The sequence below is a fragment of the Hibiscus syriacus genome, unplaced genomic scaffold (genome assembly GCF_006381635.1).
Source record: "Hibiscus syriacus cultivar Baekdansim isolate YM2019G1 unplaced genomic scaffold, ASM638163v2 tig00110705_pilon, whole genome shotgun sequence".
Classification (NCBI taxonomy): domain Eukaryota; kingdom Viridiplantae; phylum Streptophyta; class Magnoliopsida; order Malvales; family Malvaceae; genus Hibiscus; species Hibiscus syriacus.
The window spans coordinates 710,688-735,800 of NW_024062831.1; the positions used below are offsets into that span (position 1 = coordinate 710,688).

The window sequence follows — 25,113 nt, forward strand, 5'->3', positions numbered from 1 at the left end:
AAGCCCATCACATTTCACACTCATAATCGGCCCATAGCTAGTAATATGATTTATATGTTTTTAAAGTGCAATGGAAAACAAAAACAAAACTTCCATTTGTCTATTTTTGCTAAAATCTTAAACAAAATATACTTTTACTCTCAGTACACCCAATGATACTCCCTTACCAATTCATATTTATATAATCTTATTATTAGAATCAAGAAAAATCATCATCAACCTGCTGAAAAAGGAGAAAAGAGTCCACCGAAATCATACCTCAGGGGCATTCAACCAAAATTCCAAGTCTTCAATCAATGTAATTTGCTTAAACCAAAAGAATGTTTTGGGGTTTTCAAGAAAAAAAGAAAAGAACCTAACCATATTCGAGGTGAGGATGAAAGCTGGACGAAAATGGAAAGTTTAAACAACAGCTGGAAGAGATGTCCTTCAAGCTCTTTTTGGCTTCTTTGAACCACTTTCTTTCTTATCCTCCACTGCCTTTTTCCGGTCCTTTCTCTCCCTCTTCTTCAATGCAGCCATATGAGCCTTCAGAATGGTGGCATACGATGCTTGGAAGCGCTGGTGATCCTTCACTCCCACCTTACAAATAAAAACACATTAATACAAGGTCAGTCCGAGAATCAATAGACTAGTATTGCCACCATCGTACTACCATTTTCAGCTTGCACACCTAACAAATAGGTCAGTTTACAAGATTTCCATTTGAATGCTATTAAAGAAACATTTCGGTTTTAGATATTATGTTCTTCGTTTCTTTTATTTTACTACAAGTGCCCATGTCCAATGCATATTCAGATATAGGTATGAGGGCAAGAGTTATGCATCTCCATTGATCTTCCAAATACAAGCAAAAAGTTGGAAAGAATTGAGCATACCCAAATCCGATGAATAACATATCCCACACTTGCACCAAGTCAGGATAATATAGGCTTGTACAAGTCAAAATATTTCATTTTGGGTTGATGCATGATATCAAATACCATCTGAAACTCAAATTTTCACACTCAATGTGGCAACGTACTTTAAGTTTCAACAAAGAATACAAGCATCGGTTACTTTGGAGCCTATCCAATTTTGCACTACTTTAAGGCTAAACTATTTAAGACATTGGGTAAGATCATAATTCCCATCAACTCAACCAGATGCTTTTCTGTTCCCTCATAGTGCAATTGAGACAAGAGCTTTACTATCGTGTTATTTATTATTTGTCTTATTTATTGATTATTAGACATATAAATCTAGGGCTACGAACAAGTTAATATAATAAGATTCAAATCTAGGGCTAACCCTAGTGTCAATCATGAGTGCCATATAATTTCATCTACCAGAATTAGACAGCTTGAACCGTAGCTTCCAATGGATATGTGTTACTCTTCCATGGAGATTGCAATGTGTATTTTCTGCTGACAACAAGAGACTCATATTTACGAGTAATTAAGTGTGCCCAGAATGTCTGGCATAATGCATACCAGATCAATCATCAGTGCCGTATATAATTCATCATACTGGAAATACAAGGTTCAAATGGAGCTCCCAACAGAAATGTATTAGTCTTCCAGGAAGATTACGATTGGTTTATTAGTGCATACCAAAACAAATGGTTTATTAGTGCATACCACAACAAATACTCATAGACTCACTCAACCAATGCATTCACCCCGCCAGGTCAATTTTTCATCAAAAACAAGTGTTTTATCCATTTAACCCAAAAAAAAACACACAAAGGAAAAAGGGACATACCGAAGTAGAAATTGTCTTTTTTGCATTAGTTGCACGAATAAGGCATCGATATTCGATGGGCTGTTGAGCAGTCTTCAGTTTGTTCCTTTGAACCTTCGACTTCAAAGATGCTAATGAAGATGAAAAACTAAATGCATTAATGAAAATCTAACATAGAAAACATCCAAGAAAAATAATGCCATGGTTGGAAACATGAATTTCAAAATTTAGATCTGAATTCCATTTGTAACATAAATTGCGAGATCCAACATAAATTGAATTCCACGGTTGGAAACATAAAATTCAAAATTCAGATTTCAAAACAGAACATGCATACATTATGTGTAAATTGCAGAGATCCAACATGATTGCCATAAATTTCAGTTTTACAAATATCAATCCTATTTCTGAAATCCAAATCCACTGTTTGAAATTCAAGCTCCCAAAACCTAAAGAAATCGGGAAATTCTTACATCGTTTAAGAGTAACCCAAACAGAGCCGGTCTCAGTGCTTCGCTCAAACATGCTCGTAAGTTCATTAAGAAAAGGGTCTGGCTGCAGAAGAACCTTAACGAAAAACAAAAAAATCAGCATAAATCATATCAATAAGATCAAATGCCCAAGAAATAAAAACGAACATAAATAACGAAATTACAGCAAATCAAAACCATCAAACATATATACTAAGAGGGGAAAAAGCTAAACAGAATTCAAAAGCGAATAATAACCTTTATGATTAAGCAAAAGCCTAAAAAATGTTCTTCAATTTGTTGAATTCAGAGAGAGAGAGACGAGAGCCCATAACATTAAATAAACGAAAAAGGATTAGAAGGGATGTGGAGTTACCATGATTAAAACTTTGTTGAGACTGAAGATCCCAAGGACAAATTTCAAAAACCCCTAAACCAACTCTTATGTTAGGGCAGAGAAGATAGCCGGCAGATGGCAGTGAGAGAATAATGCACTTGTACAGTTACCTGGGGTTTTTTTTTACCAAAATATTATCATTTGAAAATTTAATTAACACTATTTTTATTAAGGGTAAACTACATATATGGTCACCAATTTTTTAGTATGTTTTCTTTTTCCACTAAAGTTTCATAAGTAACAAATTGGTCACTAACATTATCGATTTTAGCAAATTAAGGTTAATATTAGTTTTACACCAAAACTAGTGTTAAAACATAAATATACCTTCAAACAATGATTTATATCTAATTTACCCCAAAAAATTTAATTTCTATTTTTTCCAACACTCCCACCTCTACTATCTTCAAGAATTAATATCTAAATTAATAATATAAATTGCAACAATGGTAGAGTCTCTTTTGAAGACATTTCCCCATTGAACTAAAATGCCCAAGCATGGAAACTATTTTAGTATCTGAATGTTAGTGATTCTGTACTATATATTTACAACACCATTAAAATAAACTGTCTTTTGTAATTATTTGATAGCAGGCTATCTTTTAGCTTAAGGACCTCATTGCCTTTGCCACTCGTGATTTCTTGTTCTGCTGGGTTGACATTCACATGAGACATCTCTTATCTTCTAACACATTCGAGGCAGAAAAAAAAACTGTGGGACAATATTATAAGCCATGCTAGCTAGATTGAATATTTCTTCTGCTTCATCTTTCCATTGTAGTGAACCCAGCTGGTTCAAGGTTTATTTTGCCAACATGTCTCACACAACACTTCCATTGCAGTGGGACTTCTTCCGGCACATTGGCTTCTGCAATAGCTTTTAAAGTGCAAATTGCAACAATGGCTAACCCATGATTGGCTTCTACAATAGATTTTAATTAATTCGTGAATATAGGGGAGGTGGTGGGGTATTTGGAAAAAAATGAAAATTAGAAACCTTTTAGGGTAAATTAGATATAAAATTATTGTTTAAGGACGTATTTGATGTTTTAACAATAGTTTGAGAGTAAATCTAAATATTAACCTTTTTGTTAACGTTGCCACATCGTCAATTTGACTGGGATGACGGTAGAGTGACCATTTTGTTTAAAATCGATAATGTTAGTGACTAATTTGTTACAAATAGATAACATTAGTGACCAATTTGTTACAAATCAATAAAACTAATGACCAATTTATTATTTATGAAACTACAGTGAGGAAAATAAAAAAATTTCAAGCATTGATTGTGATTTGTGTAGTTTACCCTTTTATTTATCCTCCAAACGTCACATGTCCTTATCACATATAAACTTACTCAACTATTTAAATCAAAATGTAATTGATCAAATATATCTTTTAAAATTTTATGATTTCAAAAAAGAGCAAAATAAAAAGTATCTATCGAGAAGATCTTTCAAAAATTCAAGATCAAATCTCTATTTACATGTTTTTTTTTAAATTGTCACTGATTTTGTGAGTTATGTAGGGTCATATATCTAGATATTACCTTTTTATTGGATTTATATTTTATCAAATATTCACTTGAAATGGTTTAAGAGTCGGCTACATGTGAAGAATGATGAGTACCCACACAATGTTCAAAATCGATACTAACACAATTCTAAATTATCTTAACGGAATAAATTAAATTTATATCATAAAAATTAATTTTAAGTTTTTAATTGATCAATAGAAAGTAAATATACGATTAATAATCAATTGTCATATTATTCGACAACTATATAAAATTTCAATCAAAATTTATCATACAATCAAACCAAAAAATATATATTATCGATATTTAGACAAAGATATATAATGTGCTAATTTATATAAAAATATATTATATTAAGATTGTAACATCCTCCATACCGGGTTAGTGGTCAAATTGTGAGATTTAAAAATTCAGTAATCAAATTGGATAAATTAAAAGTTCAAAGAATTGATTTAAATGTTTTGTGTAGGAGCAATTAGCAAAGAAGGAGGAACTAAAGGGGTAAATAAGTCTTTTAATAAGGGAAATAATTAAATATTAGTTGAGGATATTTTATACCACGTGGAAGTTAGTGGGGAAGACCAAAGTTTCTAGATTTCTCTTATTCTTCATTCTTCTTCTCCACCGTGAAGTCAAGCTAAAGGTGAGTTTTCTTGTTGATCAAATTCTTGACGAATTTAAGGTTGCTTATTGATCATTAGATGATAATTAAGCTTAAGGAAAGCTTAGATTATCTTAAAATCAATAGATGATGGAGTTAGGAAGGATTAAAGAAAAGAGGTGAATAAGTGAAATATTGACAGGAATGTATTAATTAGATTTTAAGACTAAATTTTACTTGTCATTACTAGAATTAAAGGATATGAAGGGTCAGAATTAGATTTAAAACATGCTGGAATTTAAAGGAGATTCTTGAAATCTATGTGGAAGATTTGATTTCTAAGTTTTAAAGGTATTGAATAGATAATAATTAGTTTAAGTAAGTGTATGCAAGTTAGGAATATAAAAAGAGGGGAAACATAAAGTGTTGAGAATATTATGAAGAGATTTTCGTGCTAAAATGACATTTATGGGCAATGTGCATCGATGCACATCCAAGGTGTACCGATGCACATTTAATATATTTTCAATGTGACATCCTGGACTCGTATTCGGGTCGGGTACGGGTTGAGGGTGTTACAAAGATTGTGGTGTATTGACATGGTTGAAAATACGATCTTTATCATTTAAGATCTTGAATGAAGAATTGTGGATAATGAATTTGATATTCGATGTAAATAAGTTGTTGCTTCTGAGCAAATCGTGTTAATAACGTGTTATGAAATAAAAAAAATGAAACAATTAGAAGAGTAAGAGATTAATGAGAGAATTCTGTATTATTTTCCCAATATAAATTGTGTATAAACATAAGGTGTAGATACCCTATAAAATTCTAATAATAAAATACCTCAAAATATAATTTAATATATAGTGTTCTAATCACAATAGACATGCGCGTAAATAAATATACATAACAATTCATAAATGTAAAAATAAACCTCTAAATTATGCCCTTTTGCTTCAAGTCCTAAAATTATTTTCTGATCAAAATAAATCTTTAAATTATTATATGTAATTATTCTAAGTCGTCGTTTTTTCTATCAGAATTTTTCCCTAGCTAATATGAAGTTGGCATGTCACATAAAATTAAATACTTGTTTTGATAAAAATAATGATTTAAGAACATAATTTTGGGGCTTATATAAAATAATTTATAGAATTAAAGTAAAAAATACATAATTTAAGGATTTATTTTAGTTTAAGCCTAAATTAAATAAGAATTTAAATTCGGAGCAGATTTGAAAAGGTCCAAAGTACGAAAGATATGTTTAGGCCAGAGTAATTGAGTTTGGCGGGTAGCCATGTGGATTATTTCCGAACAGAAATTATTTATTTATTATTGTTTTTTCTGCTGTTGGTGATAGTGGTGCTTTGCAGTTTGCAGATTTTTATTGCAGTTAAATGGAAATGTCCACAGTGGCCCTTAGCAACAGTGATAGGGTGGAAGGAGCCTTGAAATTATCGTTTTGTCGCTGCGTATTTACTCACTCTAATTCCTCTCCACCATCATCGTCATCAACAACCAAGTTTTTCTTCAGGTTTGTTTGGTATCTGCTTTCACGTTTCTCCTTCTTGTACACTGTTCTTCAATTTGCTGGGGGAGCATTATCCAAATTCGCTTTTTATTTGATTTTGAATAGAGATTGGAATGTGGATTTCGGATTCAGGGTTTTGAGTTGATTCTAATTGTCTTGCTGTAAATTTAGTTTGTTTGCTTCTTTGTTTCAATTGATCATATCAGTCTTGTTTCTGGATTTACTATTTGTTGCAAAATTATTAGTTGGTTGTTCTTTTTTCTTTTCTTTTCTTTTTAAATTTAGTTTATTTGATTGTCTGTTTCTCTAGATCATATTCAGTCTTGCTTCTGGTTTTAATGTTTGTTGCAAAATTATTGGTTCGTTATTCTTTTTTTCTTCTTCTTTAAATTTAGTTTATTTGATTATCTGCTTCTCTCGATCATATTCAGTCTTGCTTCTGGTTTTACTGTTTGTTGCAAAATTATTGGTTGGTTATTTTTTTTATTTAAATTTAGTTTATTTGATTGTCTGCTTCTCTCGATCATATTCAGTTTTGCTTCTGGTTTTACTGTTTTTTGCAAAATTATTGGTTGATTTTTTTTTGCTTTAAATCTAGTTTATTTGATTGTTTGCTTCTCTCGATCATATTCGGTCTTGCTTCTGGTTTTATGGTTTGTCGAAAATGAAAAATGGGATGCAATACTTACGTCACATCATCAACGAGGAAGATGATGATGAAAAAGGGACTATTATTCACAGAAAACAAAATAAACTAGATGCTTCTCTCTCCTGAGACGGTTAACTTAAGTACAAAAATAACCGGATCACTTCAATCTTAAAGCTCTGTTGCTTTAACTTTCACAACATTCCTCAGTTGCACCTTTGATTTTATTCCTTTCCATACAGTCTCATCGATCTTAAAGGGTATGTTTCAGTAACTGCTGCTCAGAAAACCACTATATCTGTGACGATTGATATTTTTTGAGTTTTTCCTGGATTGTTTGTTTATCTTAGGATGTATTCAGGCTTTTTTTATGACTGCAGAGATTTGATTATAGAAAGATTCTGCAATTATATTTGTGTGTCGATGTGAAAGTCTGAGTGCGCATGTAGTGTTAATGCCACTCTTCTAGCATTATTCTTTTCTTGGCTTCTTTATAAAGCGATATGTTATATTGTTTCAGCTTCTTCTAATAAAGAGTTTGGAATGCAGAAAGAAGAGTTATAGCAAGAAGCTTACAGGGAGAAAACGAGTATCTAACATGGCTGATTCTGAAGTAAAAGTAGCAACATCAGACTCCACTGCGGGGAAAATGATTTTTCAGCCCATCTTGGAGGATGGAGTTTTCCGGTTTGACTGCTCTGAAAATGATAGAGATGCAGTGTTTCCAAGTCTTTCATTTATAAATAGCAAAAGCAGGGATGTACCAATTATGAGCAACAAGGCTCCTTTGTATATCCCTTCCTTCGTGTGTCGTCTAGGACAGCAGATTGTCAAACTCGAGGTCTATTACTGCTTTGCGTTTTAGAATATTTTGCCTCTGCAAACCATTGTGCATTTATTTTTCAGCATATTCTGTTTTCAATTTGATGGTGTATTTTTCTTATAGAGTTCAAGTCTCTAGTTCACTTTATTTGTTAACTGATCTGGTGAACTTGCTTCTTTTTAAGCTTCCTGCTGGTACCTCATTTTATGGAACTGGAGAAGTTAGTGGGCAGTTAGAGCGAACAGGAAAAAGAGTGAGTTGTTTTTACAACATGGCTGCCATGAAGCATATTTTCCTCCTCTTTTATTGTAAATGAAAATTAAGACTTGTAGGTTTTTACATGGAACACGGATGCCTGGGGTTATGGTCCTGAAACTACATCCTTGTATCAATCACATCCTTGGGTTCTGACTGTTCTTCCAAATGGAGAGGCATTGGGGATTCTAGCTGACACGACAAAGCGCTGTGAGGTGTAATGAATGAAAACCTATAAAACTCTATTCTAGATTTATATGTCCCGTTAACTGTCAGACAAACTTGTTCTCTAGCAGATTGATCTGAGGATGGGATGTAGAATTCAGTTTATTGCAGCGTTCTCATTTCCTGTCATTACTTTTGGTCCATTCCCTTCACCCACTGATGTTTGGTATCTTTATCTCATGCAATTGGTAATTTCCTAACCAACTTCGATTTTACCCATTAAGTCCACATATTTTGGAGTTCATTTTGCAACAACAACCATTTATTGTTCTTGTTTCATCCTACTCTACCTATCACTCATACAGTATGGTTGTCTTACTTTTTATGTGTTTGGCAAGTCGTACTTTGTAAAGGGGATTATTAGCACCATTCTGGTCCTTTTGCTCTCATTTTAAAGCTTGTATCTTATTTTGAGAATCTGCCATTGGAAGTATTTAGGTTAACTAGGGTAATAAAGCATAGAAGCACATATTTTCTATTTGGGCAGGCAGGTGAATTTTTTAGTTCATACGAATTTTGTTCAAGCAAATAATGTGAAATGTTTTATACATGAACCTTTTCAGTAAAATTAACAGTGACAAAGGGTTTATAGGTCAGGTGCCATTCTGAGTTAGGAACTACCAATTTGATGATAAGGTTGATATGCATAGCACCCTTTCTTTCCTTTTTTATTTTATTTTTTATAAAGTCATCATTTAAATATTATCTTCTCGTCAGTGGTTCATTCTTATTAATTTAAACTTTTCTGTGCAGGAACTGTTTTTATGCCTCCAAAGTGGTCATTAGGCTATCACCAATGCCGTTGGAGCTATAACTCTGCGGAGATAGTTCTTGAGGTTAGTTCTTAGTTATTTAAGTTGCTGAAATTCTCTTCTCCCTTTTCTTTGTATAAACTCCTCATTTCTATAAGAATGCTTTCATTGTTGATAATGATAAAACCTGACCCCTAATCAACATTTACAGATTTCGAGAAAGTTTCGAGAGAAGGGTATACCTTGTGACGTGATATGGATGGACATCGATTACATGGATGGATTTCGTTGTTTCACCTTTGACAAGGCATGCTCTTTTTCAGATGATTTTATGGACTTTAATGAGGTTTTCCTAACTTTTTCAGATAAGCCTACATGGAGATTTGTCGGGTTTTGTCTATGATCATGAATAACTTGTGATTAGATGTGAACAAGGATCGATTGACTTGTCATTTGATCACCAAAGATAGGTTCTCCATGGAGTAGTTCAAAAATTTTGTGTAACAAGAAGAATATCCGTTTAATAGACGTAAATACATGGATTTCATTTTGATTGCACCAGAAAGCAGAAAATTAGTTGGATGCCTCTTTGAATATATTACCGATGGCTTTACATTTGATTATTTTATGTAATTAGAGTTTCTAATTCTATAACCTGTAGGATTAACATTTCTTATGGGAAGATACTATATAAAAAACTAGATAACTATCTTAGAACTCCTATGATAATCTAAAGTTGAAGAGGTTCAACAAATATCTGCAATAGAATGGAACTGTGGAAGTTACAATTCTTCCGTTTTAGTGTAAACTAAATGTTTGGAAATAGCAATCCTGTTCAACAATTGTGTACTCTAATTTTGTCAGCTGTTGTCCACTAAATTATCCTCCATGTTCTGAGGCTGTCAAGTAGTAGCAACAACTATAACTAAACTATCATACAATGAAACTTCAATATCATTGCTGTATAGAAATTAAATGATCATGATTTCCTTCAGGAGCGTTTCCCAGATCCAAAGTCTTTGGTGAAAGATCTCCATGATACTGGTTTCAAGGCAATTTGGATGCTCGACCCTGGGATTAAATATGAAGAAGGTTACTTTGTTTATGATAGTGGGTCCAAGCATGATGTTTGGATACAGAAAGCAGATGGGATGCCTTTTGTTGGTATTTTCCTTTACAAATTCACATTTAAGCTTAATTCTTGTTTTTCTTAGCTCTGAAAAGGTTTTTCCTTTCTTTTAAGGGGATGTTTGGCCCGGACCTTGTGTTTTCCCTGATTTTACACAGTCAAAAGCTCGTGCTTGGTGGGCAAATTTAGTTAAAGATTTCATTTCTAATGGTGTTGATGGTATATGGAATGATATGAATGAGCCAGCTGTTTTTAAGGTGATACCGAAACCTCTCTGTATGCTTTCTTCTTCTTTTCTTCCACGAGGAATTGTTCTCACTTTACTCCTGACAGACTGTAACAAAAACAATGCCTGAGAGCAATATTCATAGGGGTGATGGTGAACTTGGCGGTTGTCAGAGTCATTCACATTATCACAATGTAGTGTTCCCTAACCTTGTCTTTATTGAATTTATTCACATTGCAATTGCATCTAACCATGGGCAGTATATATTGTGCATGCTTTCATTAGTATTATGGACAAGAAACTTTGTGGTTGTACTGATGAACAGATTTGCACTTCAAGTAATATGAAACGAATAATTGATTGCATTGATGATTTTAAGCCTTATTCTTGGTATCGGTTACTATGTTAGGTCTATGGCATGCTAATGGCAAGATCAACTTATGAAGGGATGGGATTAGCTAATAGAAAAAAACGTCCTTTTGTTCTTACGAGAGCTGGATTTATTGGGAGTCAAAGGTATGCTGCAACATGGACCGGAGATAACCTTTCAAATTGGGAGCACCTTCAAATGTCCATCTCCATGATGCTTCAATTGGTAAGAAAATTTGAATATCATGTTGTTTGTTTGATGCATAGAATGGGCTAATGAAACTATTTTTACTACTTCCTGTTTTTTAACCATGTGTTTCGTTTACCTTTCCGTTTTCTTTTCTTTGTCTTATATGGTGAAGCTGAACTTAATACTGTAAACATGCATGTTTATGTCTATGTTAATTAAATTGATAGGTCAGTTTTGAAATTTTACTGTTGTTTGATGCTTAGTTGCTGTATTGACTTGCTCTATTTCTTTCTGTAAGTATGTCTTTCTCTTAGTTTTCAACTGTATAACCTTCTTTAACTCGTATATGGAAAATTTAAGGCTCAGGTTGTATTGTGTGGAAGTGAAGCCTGTGTTGTATTAGTGACAGTGTGGAAGGTAAATTATTTGTCTATTTATAGCCAGTGTTGTCAAGGGTGCAAGGTGCACTCTAAGCGCTATAATCCTTATATTGCCTGAGGTGCAAGGCGGAAAAAGGTGATTACCTGAGTGAAGGAAGGTGAAATATATAGATGTATGTGTTTGTATGTGTGTCTACATTTGTGCTTGTGTATATAAGCATAAAATGTATAGTAGTGTTCCAATTTATCTACAAAACATGCAAAATTTTCATTTTCTTTTGTTGGGCAATATGCATCATTTTCTTATGTTCCCATGTTTGTTATCGAATACTCAAATATTGAGAAGTAGAGGTTTTTTTATAACTGATATAGTCCCCTTTCTTACTAGTAAAGGTAAAGCTAATGAGAAAATTTTCAATAAAGAGAACTTAAAAGAGACGGGATTCTTTTGCACTTATTGCATTATAAAAAAGTATGCCTAAGCATACTAGGCGTCCGCCTAATCCCATGCACCTTGCCCAAAAGGGTTTAATGCACTTTTACTGTATGTCACTAAGCACATTCCTTGATAACTTTCTTCTAGCCAAGAGACTATAGTGCACATTAATGGACGACTAGACGTAGCATTGATGTGGTACTGTTCTCTTCTGTGCGTTGTATGTGAGCATGGCCTCTCTATAGGAGAAAGATTATTTTATATAGTCACTTTGGCGGTAGAAAATTCTTACATGGGGAGACCATTTTCTCTTATAATGGGTATTTTCGTTGGAACAATGATGAGTGAATTACAATTTCTTACCTTTTACTGGATTATAAATTTTATTCAAAATTCCTTAAGACCATTTTATTAAACACAATCAAGAGGCAGAATGCACAGACACCCGTGGCAGCGTTTTCTTTGGTTGATTGACCACTTGACTGATTAAGTTATTCATCTTTATGTTTTAATTGGAAAATAAATGATTGCAGATTTATGTGCTCAATAATTTACTGCTTTGTTTTAAATGTTATACTGTTTATAGGCCCTCAGTGGTCAGCCACTATCAGGACCTGATATTGGTGGATTTGCGGGAAATGCTACACCCAAACTTTTTGGCCGGTGGATGGGTTTTGGTGCTATGTTTCCATTCTGTCGTGGGCACTCAGAGACGGGCACCGTTGACCATGAGCCATGGTCATTTGGTGAAGAGGTATGTATAATCCTTATGTCTGGTTATAATGGAAGAAACTGAACCGAGAAAAATAAGATCTAACTAGTTGAGGGAAAAGAAGAAAAATGTGATAGATTTACAATTGTAGGTTACATTCGTCTCATCATAAAAAAGAATACACGAGTGGAAATAACTTAGGTTTTTAAAGACATGTAAATTGCTACATGAAACTTTTGATGGAGTATGTTACAGTAGCATCCAAAGGTGTTTAGGAGGTGTGCTAATGCCCAAGGGTTAATTTGGATGTCCAATTATGAGGAGCTGATTCAGGAGATTGAGTGGGAATTGTTAATGGTTTTGATATTTCTGTTTTCTCGAGTTTTATATTTCAAAGTTATTTTTAATTTAATGGTTTGCCAGAGATTTTCAAATTTTGGTTCAAGGATCTTACTTTGGCTTTCCCCATATTAATGAGTTATATTTTAAGTTAAATTTGAGAGTTTTCTGTTTGGTTTCCAAATACTTATTTCTAGGAAATAAGCAAAAAAGAGTATAAATAGGCTTAAGTACCTGAAATATTTTTCACGTTAATTTGTATGATTAGTTCTATTTCCTTTCCCTTGTTGAACTATTCTTAATTTTCTAGTTTTAGACTGAATACTCCATTTGGTTCTCAATCGGTGCTGGAACTAATTTCAGTTCTGTTATGTAGTGCGAAGAAGTGTGTCGTCTTGCATTAAAAAGGCGCTATCGCCTCATACCACATATATACACTCTTTTTTATATGGCTCATACTAGAGGTACTCCTGTGGCAACTCCTGCATTTTTTGCTGGTGGGTCTCTCTACTTGATTTTCTCAATTATATGTACCTTGCTAGAATTATACTAATGTTTTTGATAAACGATCTTGATGTATTGATTTTTTCATCGCAACTTCTGATGACCGTTTGCAGATCCAGAAGATCCCAATTTGAGGACGCTGGAGAGTTGTTTCCTTTTGGGCCCACTTTTAGTCCATTCAAGGTTCAATATCTCTCCCTTCAAAGATGAATGCTACAGGATAGTTGCATTTTTGCATGATTTGTGTTGCTTCATGTATTTTTATTTTATTTTATCATTGTGCACTTTTCTATTTGGGATTGACAAGGCGACTTACTGAAACTATTCTTTGTTTGGAAGACTTTTTCAGTGTTTTCTAATGAACAATATGCTAAAGCTTATGTCTTGTTTGGAACTGTAATTAATGAGCAACTAATTGGAAAATTGTCTAACCATGGGCTGTACATAGCTGCGGTAGAAGCATAACTTCTCTTTTTTGTCATCCAACTATTGTGAAACCCTTTTTTCCTTTAAGGAAATCATTAGGCAAATGAAGTGCAATTGTTTGCAAAACAATCACAGCTAGAAGGATTTGTCCACTATCAATTCCAGGAACAACATGATATCATGATTTGAAAATGGCACGAAACAAATCAAATTTTTTGAACTATGCTACCTCAAGAGTCATAATTCAGACCATTTTCCCTTTTGCAATAGATTGTAACATATCTTTAACTTAGAATTGACATCAAGCATAAATTTCATCCCTTATTATGTGATATTTGTTTCATCTTGAATTTTATTGCAAGATGCTCTTAACAGGTGAACTAGCAAATTGAAACCGATTCTTCTAGTTTAACTTGTTACTTATGAACATAAAAATTTGCTAAATTTTAGTACCCATAAGTGATCAGTTTTAGGATATTCTATCTTTTATATTTTACCTTGTTTTACATGTTTTCTGACAATTTATATTTGCTATTAGCATAATGCCAGATCTCGGGTCTGATAAATTGAAGCCCATGTTGCCTAAAGGAATTTGGTTAAGCTTTGACTTCAATGATTCACATCCGGTATAATTTGCAAGACAACTAGCTTCCTACTTTCTTGAGCATCTAGCCTTTCCAATTGCAGATGTCTGTTTTACTTGTTCTTTCTTGGATATTTCAGGATTTACCAACTTTATATTTGCAAGGTGGATATATTATACCTTCAGGTCCTCCTCATCAGCATGTTGATGAATCTAACAGATTGGATGATTTAACACTAATTGTCGCATTAGACGAGCATGGTACTTTTAAGTAATTTGATATATTTATTCTAGTATTTTTTTGGTTAACTTACTTCCACCATCTCTGATCATATTATGAATCTTGACATATGCATACACTTTTCTGTATCATCTTGTGTTTTTCTTGCATTGTGCCATATTGGGGTTTAAAAGAGTCATCCTTGATTTCATACAAAATTATATAAGTCTTTTTTTTATAAGAATTTCAGGCCTCGTTAAAAACCTCCTTTTTGATTAAAGGTGCTTGTAGGTAAGCTCCTTAATCAGCGGAAGGAGGAAAAGAGTGCTTTAGGATTTTATTGAACATAACAATAATATACATAAGATACATCCCTATAAGTGCACTAAACACATGCAGGTAAACACAAGGCAACCTTGTGACCCATATACATCAACATTTAATCAACCAATTCCTTCTTTAGCTAAGGCATCAGCCTCTATATTGGCTGTCCTATTTACCCATCTAAACACAACTTCGAACACATTAAGACAGTGAACAATGTCTCTAACCAAATAAGCATAAACATCAGGACATTATTCAACCCCCTTAAGCCAATCCACTGCCATCTTACTGTCACTTTCAATAATCAACCGGTCTTGTATCCTCTCTCGAAAATCAACATAGAATAGTAGCCCCTTTTGAATAGCTTTTAACTCCATAAAAGTTGGAGGCCCCGGACCAGCAGGCTCCTTGAAAGACCCTAATGTAGATCCAGAGAAATCTTTTAAAACTCCTCCTAAACCGCTCTTCTTCCAATCCTTAGTCGTAGCTGCATCAACATTAATTTTTACAAAACCCATAGGAGGAGGATGCCAAGGAATAGTAGACACAATCATATTAGAATGGATGGAACAAGCGTCCCCTAAGGAGGGGTCTGAAATAAGAGAGTCTTTAAGAATATACACCCCTTTATTCTTCGCTAGGAACCATGAAACAAGCCTAAACCTTGCTAAGAAAAAGAATTCAACCTTATCCAACTTCCCTCCTTCAAAAACAATTGAGTTCCTCAATTTCCAAGTAGTCCAAATAACAACCCCTGGAATGAGAGACCAAATCGGAGAATAAATCTTCAAAGCATCCCAAGCCAAGATAAAACTTTTAGCACTATAATGGAAAGCAGTTTGAATCTTCCAAAATTTGAGAAATTTATTCCAAACAGACCACACCACCGAACAAGAGAAAAACAAATGTGATGGGTGATTGGAGAAGAAATGATACAGAAAGAGCCTTCATCCTTATTGTTTGTTAATGAGGGCCTCAAACTTTGAAACTTTTTTACCATAACAATGAAAAGTTTCCTAATAAGACACATCAAGCCACTTCATCTTATAGTTAATTGTAAATTCTCTTGGGGAAGGATTGTGGACTTCCAAGGTATGTTGGTTTGAGTTCCTATCTAAAGACGGAAAAACTTGTTCTGAATAAAACGTATTTATTTCTGCTGAATATGGCCGACTTAAATAGAGTTTACAATGTAACAACTTTACATAAAAAGATGCATAAAATTAGCAACAGAATAAAAATGATTCTATCTAATTAAAAATGATCCTATCTAATAACTAATAGAATAAAAATTGATTCTATCTAATTAAAACTGATCCTATCTAATATTTAATTTAGATATTCTCGACACCCCTCTTCAAGCTGGAGAATAGATATCGATCATTCCCAGCTTGGACAGAAATCCTTCGAACATCGTAGTAAACAGTCCCTTGGTGAGAACATCGGCGAGCTGCTCTGATGATGGAACAAACAGTATGCAGATATCGCCATTTTCCAGCCTCTCCTTGATGAAATGTCGATCTATTTCGACATGTTTGGTCCTGTCATGCTGTACAGGATTCTGAGCAATACTGATTGCCGATTTGTTGTCGCAATACAACTTCATCGGTTTATCTCCTTCAACCTTCAGCTCCTCCAAGATCCTCCTAAGCCATAACAACTCACATACTCCTTGAGCCATGGCTCTGAACTCGGCTTCCGCACTGCTTCTAGAGACAACTGGTTGCTTCTTGCTCCTCCAAGTAACTAAGTTGCCCCAGATAAAGGAGCAATAACCGGTAGTAGATCTTCTGTCTGTAGAACTTCTGCCCCAATCAGCATCAATGAAGATCTCCACTCTTCGACTTCCATTCTTCGAAAACATGATTCCTTTACCAGGACTCCCTTTCAAGTAATGAAGAATCCGGTAAATAGCCTTGGAGTGTTTTTCTGAGGGACAATGCATAAACTGACTAACCAAGCTCACAGCAAATGCAATATCTGGTCTCGTATGAGCCAAATAAATCAGTTTCCCCACCAGCTTCTGATACCGATTCTTGTCCACAGGCTCAGCACCATCTTCTTTTTCGAGTTTTTGATTCGGATCAATAGGAGTCGCCACTGGTTTACATCCAAGTAATCTGGTCTCTTTCAAGATATCGAGGACATATTTCCTTTGCGAGATAATTATACCTTTTGAGGATCTAGCCACCTCCATTCCAAGGAAATATTTGAGTTGTCCTAGATCCTTGACTTCAAACTGGTTGGATAAGAAGTTCTTCAACGACTCCAACTCTACTATGTCATCTCCTGTCATAACAATGTCATCTACATACACAATTAAAATAGCAATTTTACCATTATTGTGTTTGTAGAACATAGTATGATCAGACTGGGCCTGAGTGTAACCATGTTGTTTCACAGCTCTCGTGAATCTCTCGAACCAGGCTCTCGGAGATTGTTTCAATCCATAAATGGTTTTCTTTAGCTTGCAGACCCTGCCATCCTTCTTCAATTCATAAAAGCCTGGAGGAACTTCCATAAACACCTCTTCTTCTAGCTCACCGTTTAGGAACGCATTCTTCACATCAAACTGTCTGAGAGTCCAATCCAGATTGGAGGCTAGTGAGAGTAGAACACGTACGGTGTTTAGTTTGGCCACAGGTGCGAAGGTCTCCTCGTAGTCAAGGCCGTATGTCTGAGTGAAGCCTCGTGCTACGAGTCTTGCCTTGTATCTCTCGATCGAGCCATCTGCATGGTATTTGATGGTGAACACCCACTTGCTGCCTACAGATCGTTTCCCCTCAGGTAAAGGAGTTAGATCCCACGTGTCATTCTTCTTCAGGGCCTTTAACTCCTCAAAAACTGCCTCTCTCCATCTCGGAACTTCTAGAGCTTCATGTATCGACTTAGGTAGTGCATCATCCATAATCCTGGTGGAAAAAGCTTTGAAATCTGGAGAGAGTTTATTATAAGATAAGAAATTGGATATTGGATGTTTTGTGGTACATGATCTAACACCTTTGCGCAAGGCTATGGGTTCAAAGAATTCTGTAGAAGGCTCTAAATTTGGAGAAGAAATAGGAGAAAGAGAAGTCGTACCTTGGACCATAGTCGAGTCCGATGGTTAGCATACCTTGGGGGCCGGTGGAACATTACTTGGTCGAGTCATCCGTCTAGAATAAACACGAAGTTCAGTAGGTGGTTCCAAGTTGGTTTCTACCTGAGTCTCACGAGGTTGTGAATTTATAGGTTGTGAAATCCTAGGATTAGTTACGGAAATATGAATTGGTTCCACTGAGCTATTTACAACCGATTTTGGCAAGGATGTTTGTTCCCAAAAACTCATTTCAGAGTCATTCTCTCCCGAAAGAGAGTTTTTGTCAAAAAAAAGATTGTTTTTCAAAAAACGTGACATCCATACTCACTTTGGCTCTGATACCATAAAGACGGAAAAACTTGTTCTGAATAAATCGTATTTATTTCTGCTGAATATGGCTGACTTAAATAGAGTTTACAATATAACAACTTTACATAAAAAGATGCATAAAATTAGCAACAGAATAAAAATGATTCTATCTAATTAAAAATGATTCTATCTAATAACTAATAGAATAAAAATTGATTCTATCTAATTAAAACTGATCCTATCTAATATTTAATTTATATATTCTCGACACTATCTTTTGAGAATTACCTGTCTAGTGATATCCTATAGACATTGTGGAAGTCTGCTCCCTCAAAATACCAGGAAAAACTTAGTAAAAACTGGAATGTATATGTTGGACACATATCCATAATTCCATATCAATCAACTCCATGGTGAAAGTAAAATAAGTTGAAGAAATTTTTATGATTGTTCATTCCCTAAAGATTCGTGCTGAATAATTCTCTAGCGATGGGGCTTTTATGCTGCATAAAAGTCTCAGTGGATTTTCAATTCTTTTGGGATCTTATGATATAAGCACTTTTTAAAGCTAAGTCTTTTCTATTGCAGGGAAAGCAAAAGGCGTTCTTTTTGAAGATGATGGTGATGGATATGGGTTTACTGAAGGTGAATATCTTTTGACTCACTATGTTGCGGAACTTGAATCATCAGTTGTCACCATCAAAGTATCTAAGACTGAAGGATTGTGGAATAGACCAAACCGTCACCTACATGTTCAACTGTTGCTTGGTGAAGGTGCAATGGTATGTCTTAGTTTCCAAAGAACCTGAAAATTGCATTAAAATAAATTAGGAGCATGCAGCATAAGAATTTTATCCATCTGTTTTTAAACAGCTTGACGCATGGGGAACAGATGGGGAGGATCTGCAAATAGAAATGCCTTCTGAAATCGAGGTCTCTAAGCTGATATCCTCTAGCAAAGAGCATCATAGATTGCATTTAGGTAAATTTGTCTCTTCAAAGTCACCATTCTCAATTCATTTCTAGACAAACACACATATATAAGAAACCATTTAAATTTCATTGACTCTTATTATTTATGATGGCTGTTGTCTTATGATAAGAGGCTTGGAAGTTTGGCCCTAGATTTTTTTTTCCTGATAACCTGAAGACAATCATTTTAATTAACAACTTTCTTAATGTTATACATTTATGGAATATGTGTCATAGTATGCTTGATTTAATCTATTCAATGAGTATATTTTTTCATGTTAGGTGAATGCAGATGTATCCTGTTTAATTCATTTCATTTTTGCAGATCTCCATATTTTGTTAATATTTTTTGAACTTTCCCCATCATGTTTCATTCCTAATGCATAAAGTCATTATTTGATTGATAAAATGAGTTAATATCCAACACATGATTGATAAATGAGTCAATTTAAATCTGATGATTATCTGTACATCTTTTTTGTGTTGATTTGAATGTGTTTATTTCAAATATGCACTTGCTAGTTTCATGTTAGTATGAAGTTGCGTAACCCTGTCAATTCTAAGACACATTTCACAAATCTTCGGTTTGAGGTTACTTTCTGATTATTTGTATGAGTTTCGTTTTATAAATGATTTAGGGGAATTGAATGTGCATTGCCCTGCCATCCTGAATTTCAAGGACGAGCGCAGGATTTTATGAAGGGGCGAACTTATAAAATTTTAGGGGGAAGCGAACTTATAAAAAAAGCTTTTTTTTGGGGGGGGGGGGCGAAAACTGATTATCAATAGAAAATACACAGAAAAAATCTAAAATATAGGAGAATATGAAAATTTCAGGGGTTGACTGCCCCCACCCCTTGGTCCATCCCTGCTGAGTTCTATTGCTAAAACTTTTACCATAAACATATGAAAACTTGCATTAACTTGACAGCCTGCTGTGGACAAAAAGATTTGATGTTATCAAAAAATTTCCTTATATATATTTTTAATATTATTTGATGATGTTGTGTTTGTTCTTTTCTTACTTTTTTATTTTTAACTTGTGAATTCTGATTTGCAGAAAGTATTAAGAATATTCCTGATCTAGAAGAAGTTTCTGGGCACAAGGGAGGAGAACTTTCAAGAACTCCAATTGAACTGGAAAACGGTGATTGGTCACTAAAAATAGTACCCTGGATTGGGGGTAGAATTATTTCCATGGTTCACCTTCCTACAGGTATTGCAATGTATCCCAAGATTTAAGTATCAATTAGTTGGAAATGTTTGTGTACTTGAATCTATCAACATAGTCCTCAGTCTGGTTCTGTGGTTCTCGGTACATATGGTACTTCATCTGCAATTTGCATATAATTGTCAATGCATATTGTGGTTCCAGAAACCTTTGTGGTTAGATTTTTGGCATCATTTATGATGCCAAGAACATATATTTAGGTAGTCTTAGTCATCTTGGATCCTCAGATGGGGGATCTGGTGAGGAATTGAGATGAATCCCTCTTCTTATAGGTAGTCTCACTGAACCACAGAAAATGTATAAAATAAATCTAGCTCCACTTATCTTTGACCTTTCTGTTGACTTCATATATACTCAATAGTTTTATCAATGAACACGTGACACCAACTACCTTTTGCTTTGGTATGAAGAAATAATGGGGAAAGTTGATTTTTAGTTAAAGAAAATTCTATTCTTTATGGTTCTGACAGGGAATGAGAGTCCTAGTAAAAGAAGAAAATGGGTTAGTGTACAAAGAAATCCTAAGATATTAAGATAAATGATGTTCTGTCACATTTTTTATTTCGAACTACTCTGTGCGTACTTGCAAGTTTATCACTTGTACTAATTATCTTCTCTGTTTAATGCAGGAAGACAATGGCTCCATAGCAGGGTTGAGATTAACGGTTATGAAGAGTATAGTGGTATGGAATATCGGTCTGCTGGGTGTACGGAGGAATACAATGTTATCCAGTGAGTTTCTGGACTTCTAGTTAAGAACATGTTTGGTCATGAGGACTTACAAAATGAAATTTTCTAAGTAAATTTATAAGAACACTTTTGATTATATGATGGTTGTGATGATGAATCTGATATGTTGTTTAGCACCAATTTTAACTATAGGTTTAACCAGTGATGGTGATTCGTTGCTCTGTTCTCTAATTATTCATGGATTATCTTTTCCTCTCATATAAAATTTATCATTAGATGTTGAAGCTGATAAATATTGTGAACTTTTTGTTTGATAAGTAAAAGATCAAAGGGATGCCATTGGTTTTTAGTCCTTTTCTTCTGTTTACATCGAATTAAAAACTAAACAAAAGGCCTTCTTGCTTAATATGTCATTTATGCCATAAGTTGACTTATCTTGGTCTTGATCATTTATTCTTCCTTGTAGAATATTAGGAAGAGAATGTTCTCTTGTATTTTATTCATCAACCTTATGTGTACATATACAAGTATAAAGATCCTATACTAGGTAACCAAATATCCTACATTAATTACAATATACACCAATGCAAAGATTCAACCTACCAGTCTTTAACACTTATATATAAGATGTAAGAACATATTTACATATTGTTCCTAAATCAAATTTAGATTCCCTTTCTTCTGATTGCTCATCAGTTCTCCCGTGTCTTAATAATTGTAAATATTTTACCCAAAATTGAAAGTGAAAATCACTGGTTCGATTTTATATAGTTCGTTAATGAGTCCAAATTTTAAGGAAGCAATTTATAATTTTCAAATCAGATTTAGTTTCCTTTCTTCCGATCGCTCATCACTGGTTCAAATTGATATAGTTCTTTAAGGAGTCCAAAAATGAAAGTGAAAATCACTGTTTCAAAGTTCTGACACATGATTGAAAATGGTGGTGAGGCAATACATGAAATACGTTTTAATGGATCACATCTGCTATTGCTACTCTAGTATGAAGTACTCCTTGCTGGTATCCTTGAGACGTATTCCCCCCCTCCCTCCCCACAAAAAAATAATAATAATAATCATCATTATAGACTTTATTATTTCATTGGTTTATGAAGTTCTTTCTGGCAAGCAGTATTAGATAAAGAAAAGGAATTAGCTGAAGATATTAGGCTCCATTGTTGCAGTCTTATTTTGCGCATATATTTATTGATAAAAATCCATTCCATGTAGGAGAGATCTTGGGCATGCAGGAGAGGAGGAATCTGTTCTGTTAGAAGGTGATGTTGGTGGTGGTTTGGTTCTTCAACGGCATATAGTCATTCCCAAAGATAAACCAAAGGTTTTGCGCATTGAGTCCAGTATTTTAGCTCGCAAAGTTGGTGCTGGATCTGGTGGATTTTCAAGGTTTTTTTTTTCCCTTCTATTTTCACGTTCATATTTTCTCCTTTTTTCCCTTTAAATGTCTTGATTATTTAGTTTGATTTAAGAGTTCCTGATAATATTGGTAGAAACATGATGTGTGGATGAATTGGATTTGCGTTTATACACATGGTGAAATATCTGGTTAACGATCAATTTGGTGGGATGAACGTGAAAAATAGATGGACATATTTTTAATACAAGTGGGTAGCAAAGTAATACGTACACTGAGATTGCTTTAACATGTAGATTGTGAAGCTTTGAAAGACTCCTGAAAACTCATAAAGTAACTGTTGCATACTAGTAATATGTTGGAATTAGAGATGGGAAGAGGACATACACTTAGGGAGCCGGTCTGAAATTAGCAAAGGAAGAGTTTACTTGAAGAGGCAACTGCATGATTTGTTTAGTCTAGGGTTTGATCTGGCCTTATAATTTGGTTGGATCTCTCCTCTTATTTTCAATTGTATGAATATTGCTCATGTTTTTTTGTTGCTTCTTGCTTCTCATGTTTTGCAATTAGTGGCCATGTTTTCCCCAGTTGTGATTTGGCTTTACATGTATGGTCCCAGTACAATTCTATGACCTCTAGTTAAGATAGAACTTCTTTACCTGTTGTTATTCGGTTCATACAAGAAACTTCATTTAATTCTGGTAGAAATCACCCAAGGCTTGCCGTAGTGCTTCCGATCGACCCCTAAGAAGGGATAAGGTCTAAGGTTCGAATCCTAATTCCCATTTGATCTTCCTCCCATGTACCTAAAATAGGAATTACTTTGGTTGATAGATGGGTTATGGTTGGATCAGTTGCATGTGAAATATAATTCCAAGGCATATGGAACAGGTTGAAAATAAGAGAACAAATACTCCATTTGATAATAGTGGACTGACTCAAACCGATTGAAATAAATGAAGAGTTATTTTACAATTTATCTGACTGTTCCATGCCCATTTTACATCTTTACTCGTTTCAATCTTTAGCTGGTCAAATTTTCCATTGTACTCTGAGTTGAAGCATTATTTCCATTCTGTAGTATGTTAATTTCTTTCATAATTCATGATATAACATTTATGGTCATCAATGTTTTCTTTTGTAGGCTGGTTTGCCTGAGAGCTCATCCAACTTTCTCTCTCTTGCACCCAACAGAAACTTTTGTTGCATTTACCTCCATTGATGGAACTAAGCAGGAAGTTTGGCCTGAAACTGAAGAAAAGTTTTACCAGGGGAATCTTCTGCCTAGTGGTAATGCTACATGCACATTTCAAATTTCATGATTGTGATCTTAATAAGTATAGAATTGCAAAATTACCTTTAGCTAAAGGGGAAGATATTATAAATTCGAGACTTTAACATAATCGGTTCCTATAGTCACCCCTTAAAAGGCGGTATTACTAGGCTTTTAGATTCGAATCCTAATACCCTTATCTGGGACTGCTGCCACCTTTGCATAAAAAATAACGAGAAAAAAATGTGAGAAGTTAAGAGATGAATCTCAATCAATGGCTGGTGTTCATCATATTCCTTGACTAACCAATTTTATTGATATCTGGCATGATTTGGGAATCAATGATGTTCCATTTGATTGCTTCTTTTAAAAAATATGGTAAAATCCCATGTGTTTTTTCAATCCAGGTGAATGGAAGCTCGTCGACAAATGTCTTGGATTAGAGCTCATCAATCGATTTGATGTTGGTGAGGTGTATAAGTGCCTCATCCACTGGGGAACAGGGACAGTAAACTTGGAGCTCTGGTCTGAAGATCGTCCAGTTTCAACACAGTCACCACTTCAGGTTTTTCATGAATATGAGGTGAGGGAAATCCAATAAACGTGTCGTATGACATTAGATTATGCTCTGATTGTCGAGTTGCAGAGTGTGTTAAGGGAAGTCTTAGTTCTTTTGACACAACTTTGTATGTTTTAATGCAAGTCTTCATACTTGTAAAGTAGTATGAGATAAATTATATATAAGACAAATTGGTTGTAAAAGAAGGTTTTATTAGTTGTCGCATAAAATTACGAAATAAGTACAAACATCTTTCAAGTCTTCTTAAAATACTATAAATTCTTTTTTACTTATTTCGTTATTATTTTAATTTTTACTTATTTTGTTATTATTTTAAGGTTGAACTGTCGATGTTCGTAAAAAAAATCATCCAATGTCAATGATCTGATTCTTAATTTTCTTTCATTTAAAACAAACATAAAAACTATAATTTTCATGAAATCCCTAAATTCTCCAAAAGAAATTATCCTAATCCCTAAATCATGCTCATCGCTTCCAATTTGGATTTGGTTTAGGGTTGGAACCCAGCAGGATAAGAGATGCTTTCCAAATAGGGTTGGGACAACTGGACCATCCAGCTTAGTTAAAAAAGTTGACGATGCAACTATAGCGACTAAAAGCATCGTTATCCTCAACTTTGATGAGCTAATCAACAAAGAAAGAGAGCGATAACGCAGTGCATTATCATGGCTTATAGTTGTAGTCAGTAGAAAAGTATGAAACGAAAGAAATAATCCGACTTGGGTTTCCACATCTTGTAAACTGGCAAAATTGAATAGGATGACTTCTTTTCTTTTATCAAGCAATGGCCTCCATGTATGAAACGGGAAA

The 25,113-nt window shown here is 34.3% G+C and overlaps 2 protein-coding genes across 2 annotated transcripts; one reads left to right on the forward strand and one right to left on the reverse strand.

Annotated features, from left to right (window-relative positions):
• Positions 1 to 248: 248 nt before the first annotated feature.
• LOC120138711 (signal recognition particle 14 kDa protein-like) lies at positions 249 to 2,695 on the reverse strand. Its single transcript, XM_039154125.1, has 4 exons — positions 2,569 to 2,695; positions 2,196 to 2,289; positions 1,744 to 1,853; positions 249 to 582 (listed from the first exon to the last, which is right to left on the reverse strand). Exons 1-4 carry the CDS (start codon positions 2,569 to 2,571, stop codon positions 430 to 432), a joined length of 360 nt encoding a protein of 119 aa, XP_039010056.1. The 5' UTR covers positions 2,572 to 2,695; the 3' UTR covers positions 249 to 429.
• Positions 2,696 to 6,098: 3,403 nt separating this feature from the next.
• Positions 6,099 to 24,459, forward strand: LOC120138767 (alpha-glucosidase 2-like). Its single transcript, XM_039154173.1, is given in 24 exon segments — positions 6,099 to 6,264; positions 7,457 to 7,748; positions 7,915 to 7,983; positions 8,063 to 8,200; positions 8,282 to 8,366; positions 8,369 to 8,398; positions 8,964 to 9,046; positions 9,174 to 9,269; positions 9,958 to 10,126; positions 10,206 to 10,348; positions 10,425 to 10,511; positions 10,727 to 10,912; positions 12,279 to 12,446; positions 13,120 to 13,240; positions 13,361 to 13,430; positions 14,212 to 14,299; positions 14,397 to 14,517; positions 18,777 to 18,970; positions 19,062 to 19,170; positions 20,221 to 20,376; positions 21,021 to 21,123; positions 22,309 to 22,482; positions 23,595 to 23,740; positions 24,131 to 24,459. Coding segments are annotated over 24 exon segments (3,159 nt in total). The 5' UTR covers positions 6,099 to 6,127; the 3' UTR covers positions 24,325 to 24,459.
• The last annotated feature ends 654 nt before the right edge of the window (positions 24,460 to 25,113 follow it).

What these genes read in the sequence shown, in the direction of transcription:
- LOC120138711 (XM_039154125.1), bottom strand. An exon ending in TTGGGTTACTCTTAAACGAT is followed by an intron (nt 1,854 to 2,195) that starts GTAAGAATTTCC and finishes CATCTTCATTAG; the next exon opens with CATCTTTGAAGTCGAAGGTT. An exon ending in AAAAGACAATTTCTACTTCG is followed by an intron (nt 583 to 1,743) that starts GTATGTCCCTTT and finishes TTTATTTGTAAG; the next exon opens with GTGGGAGTGAAGGATCACCA.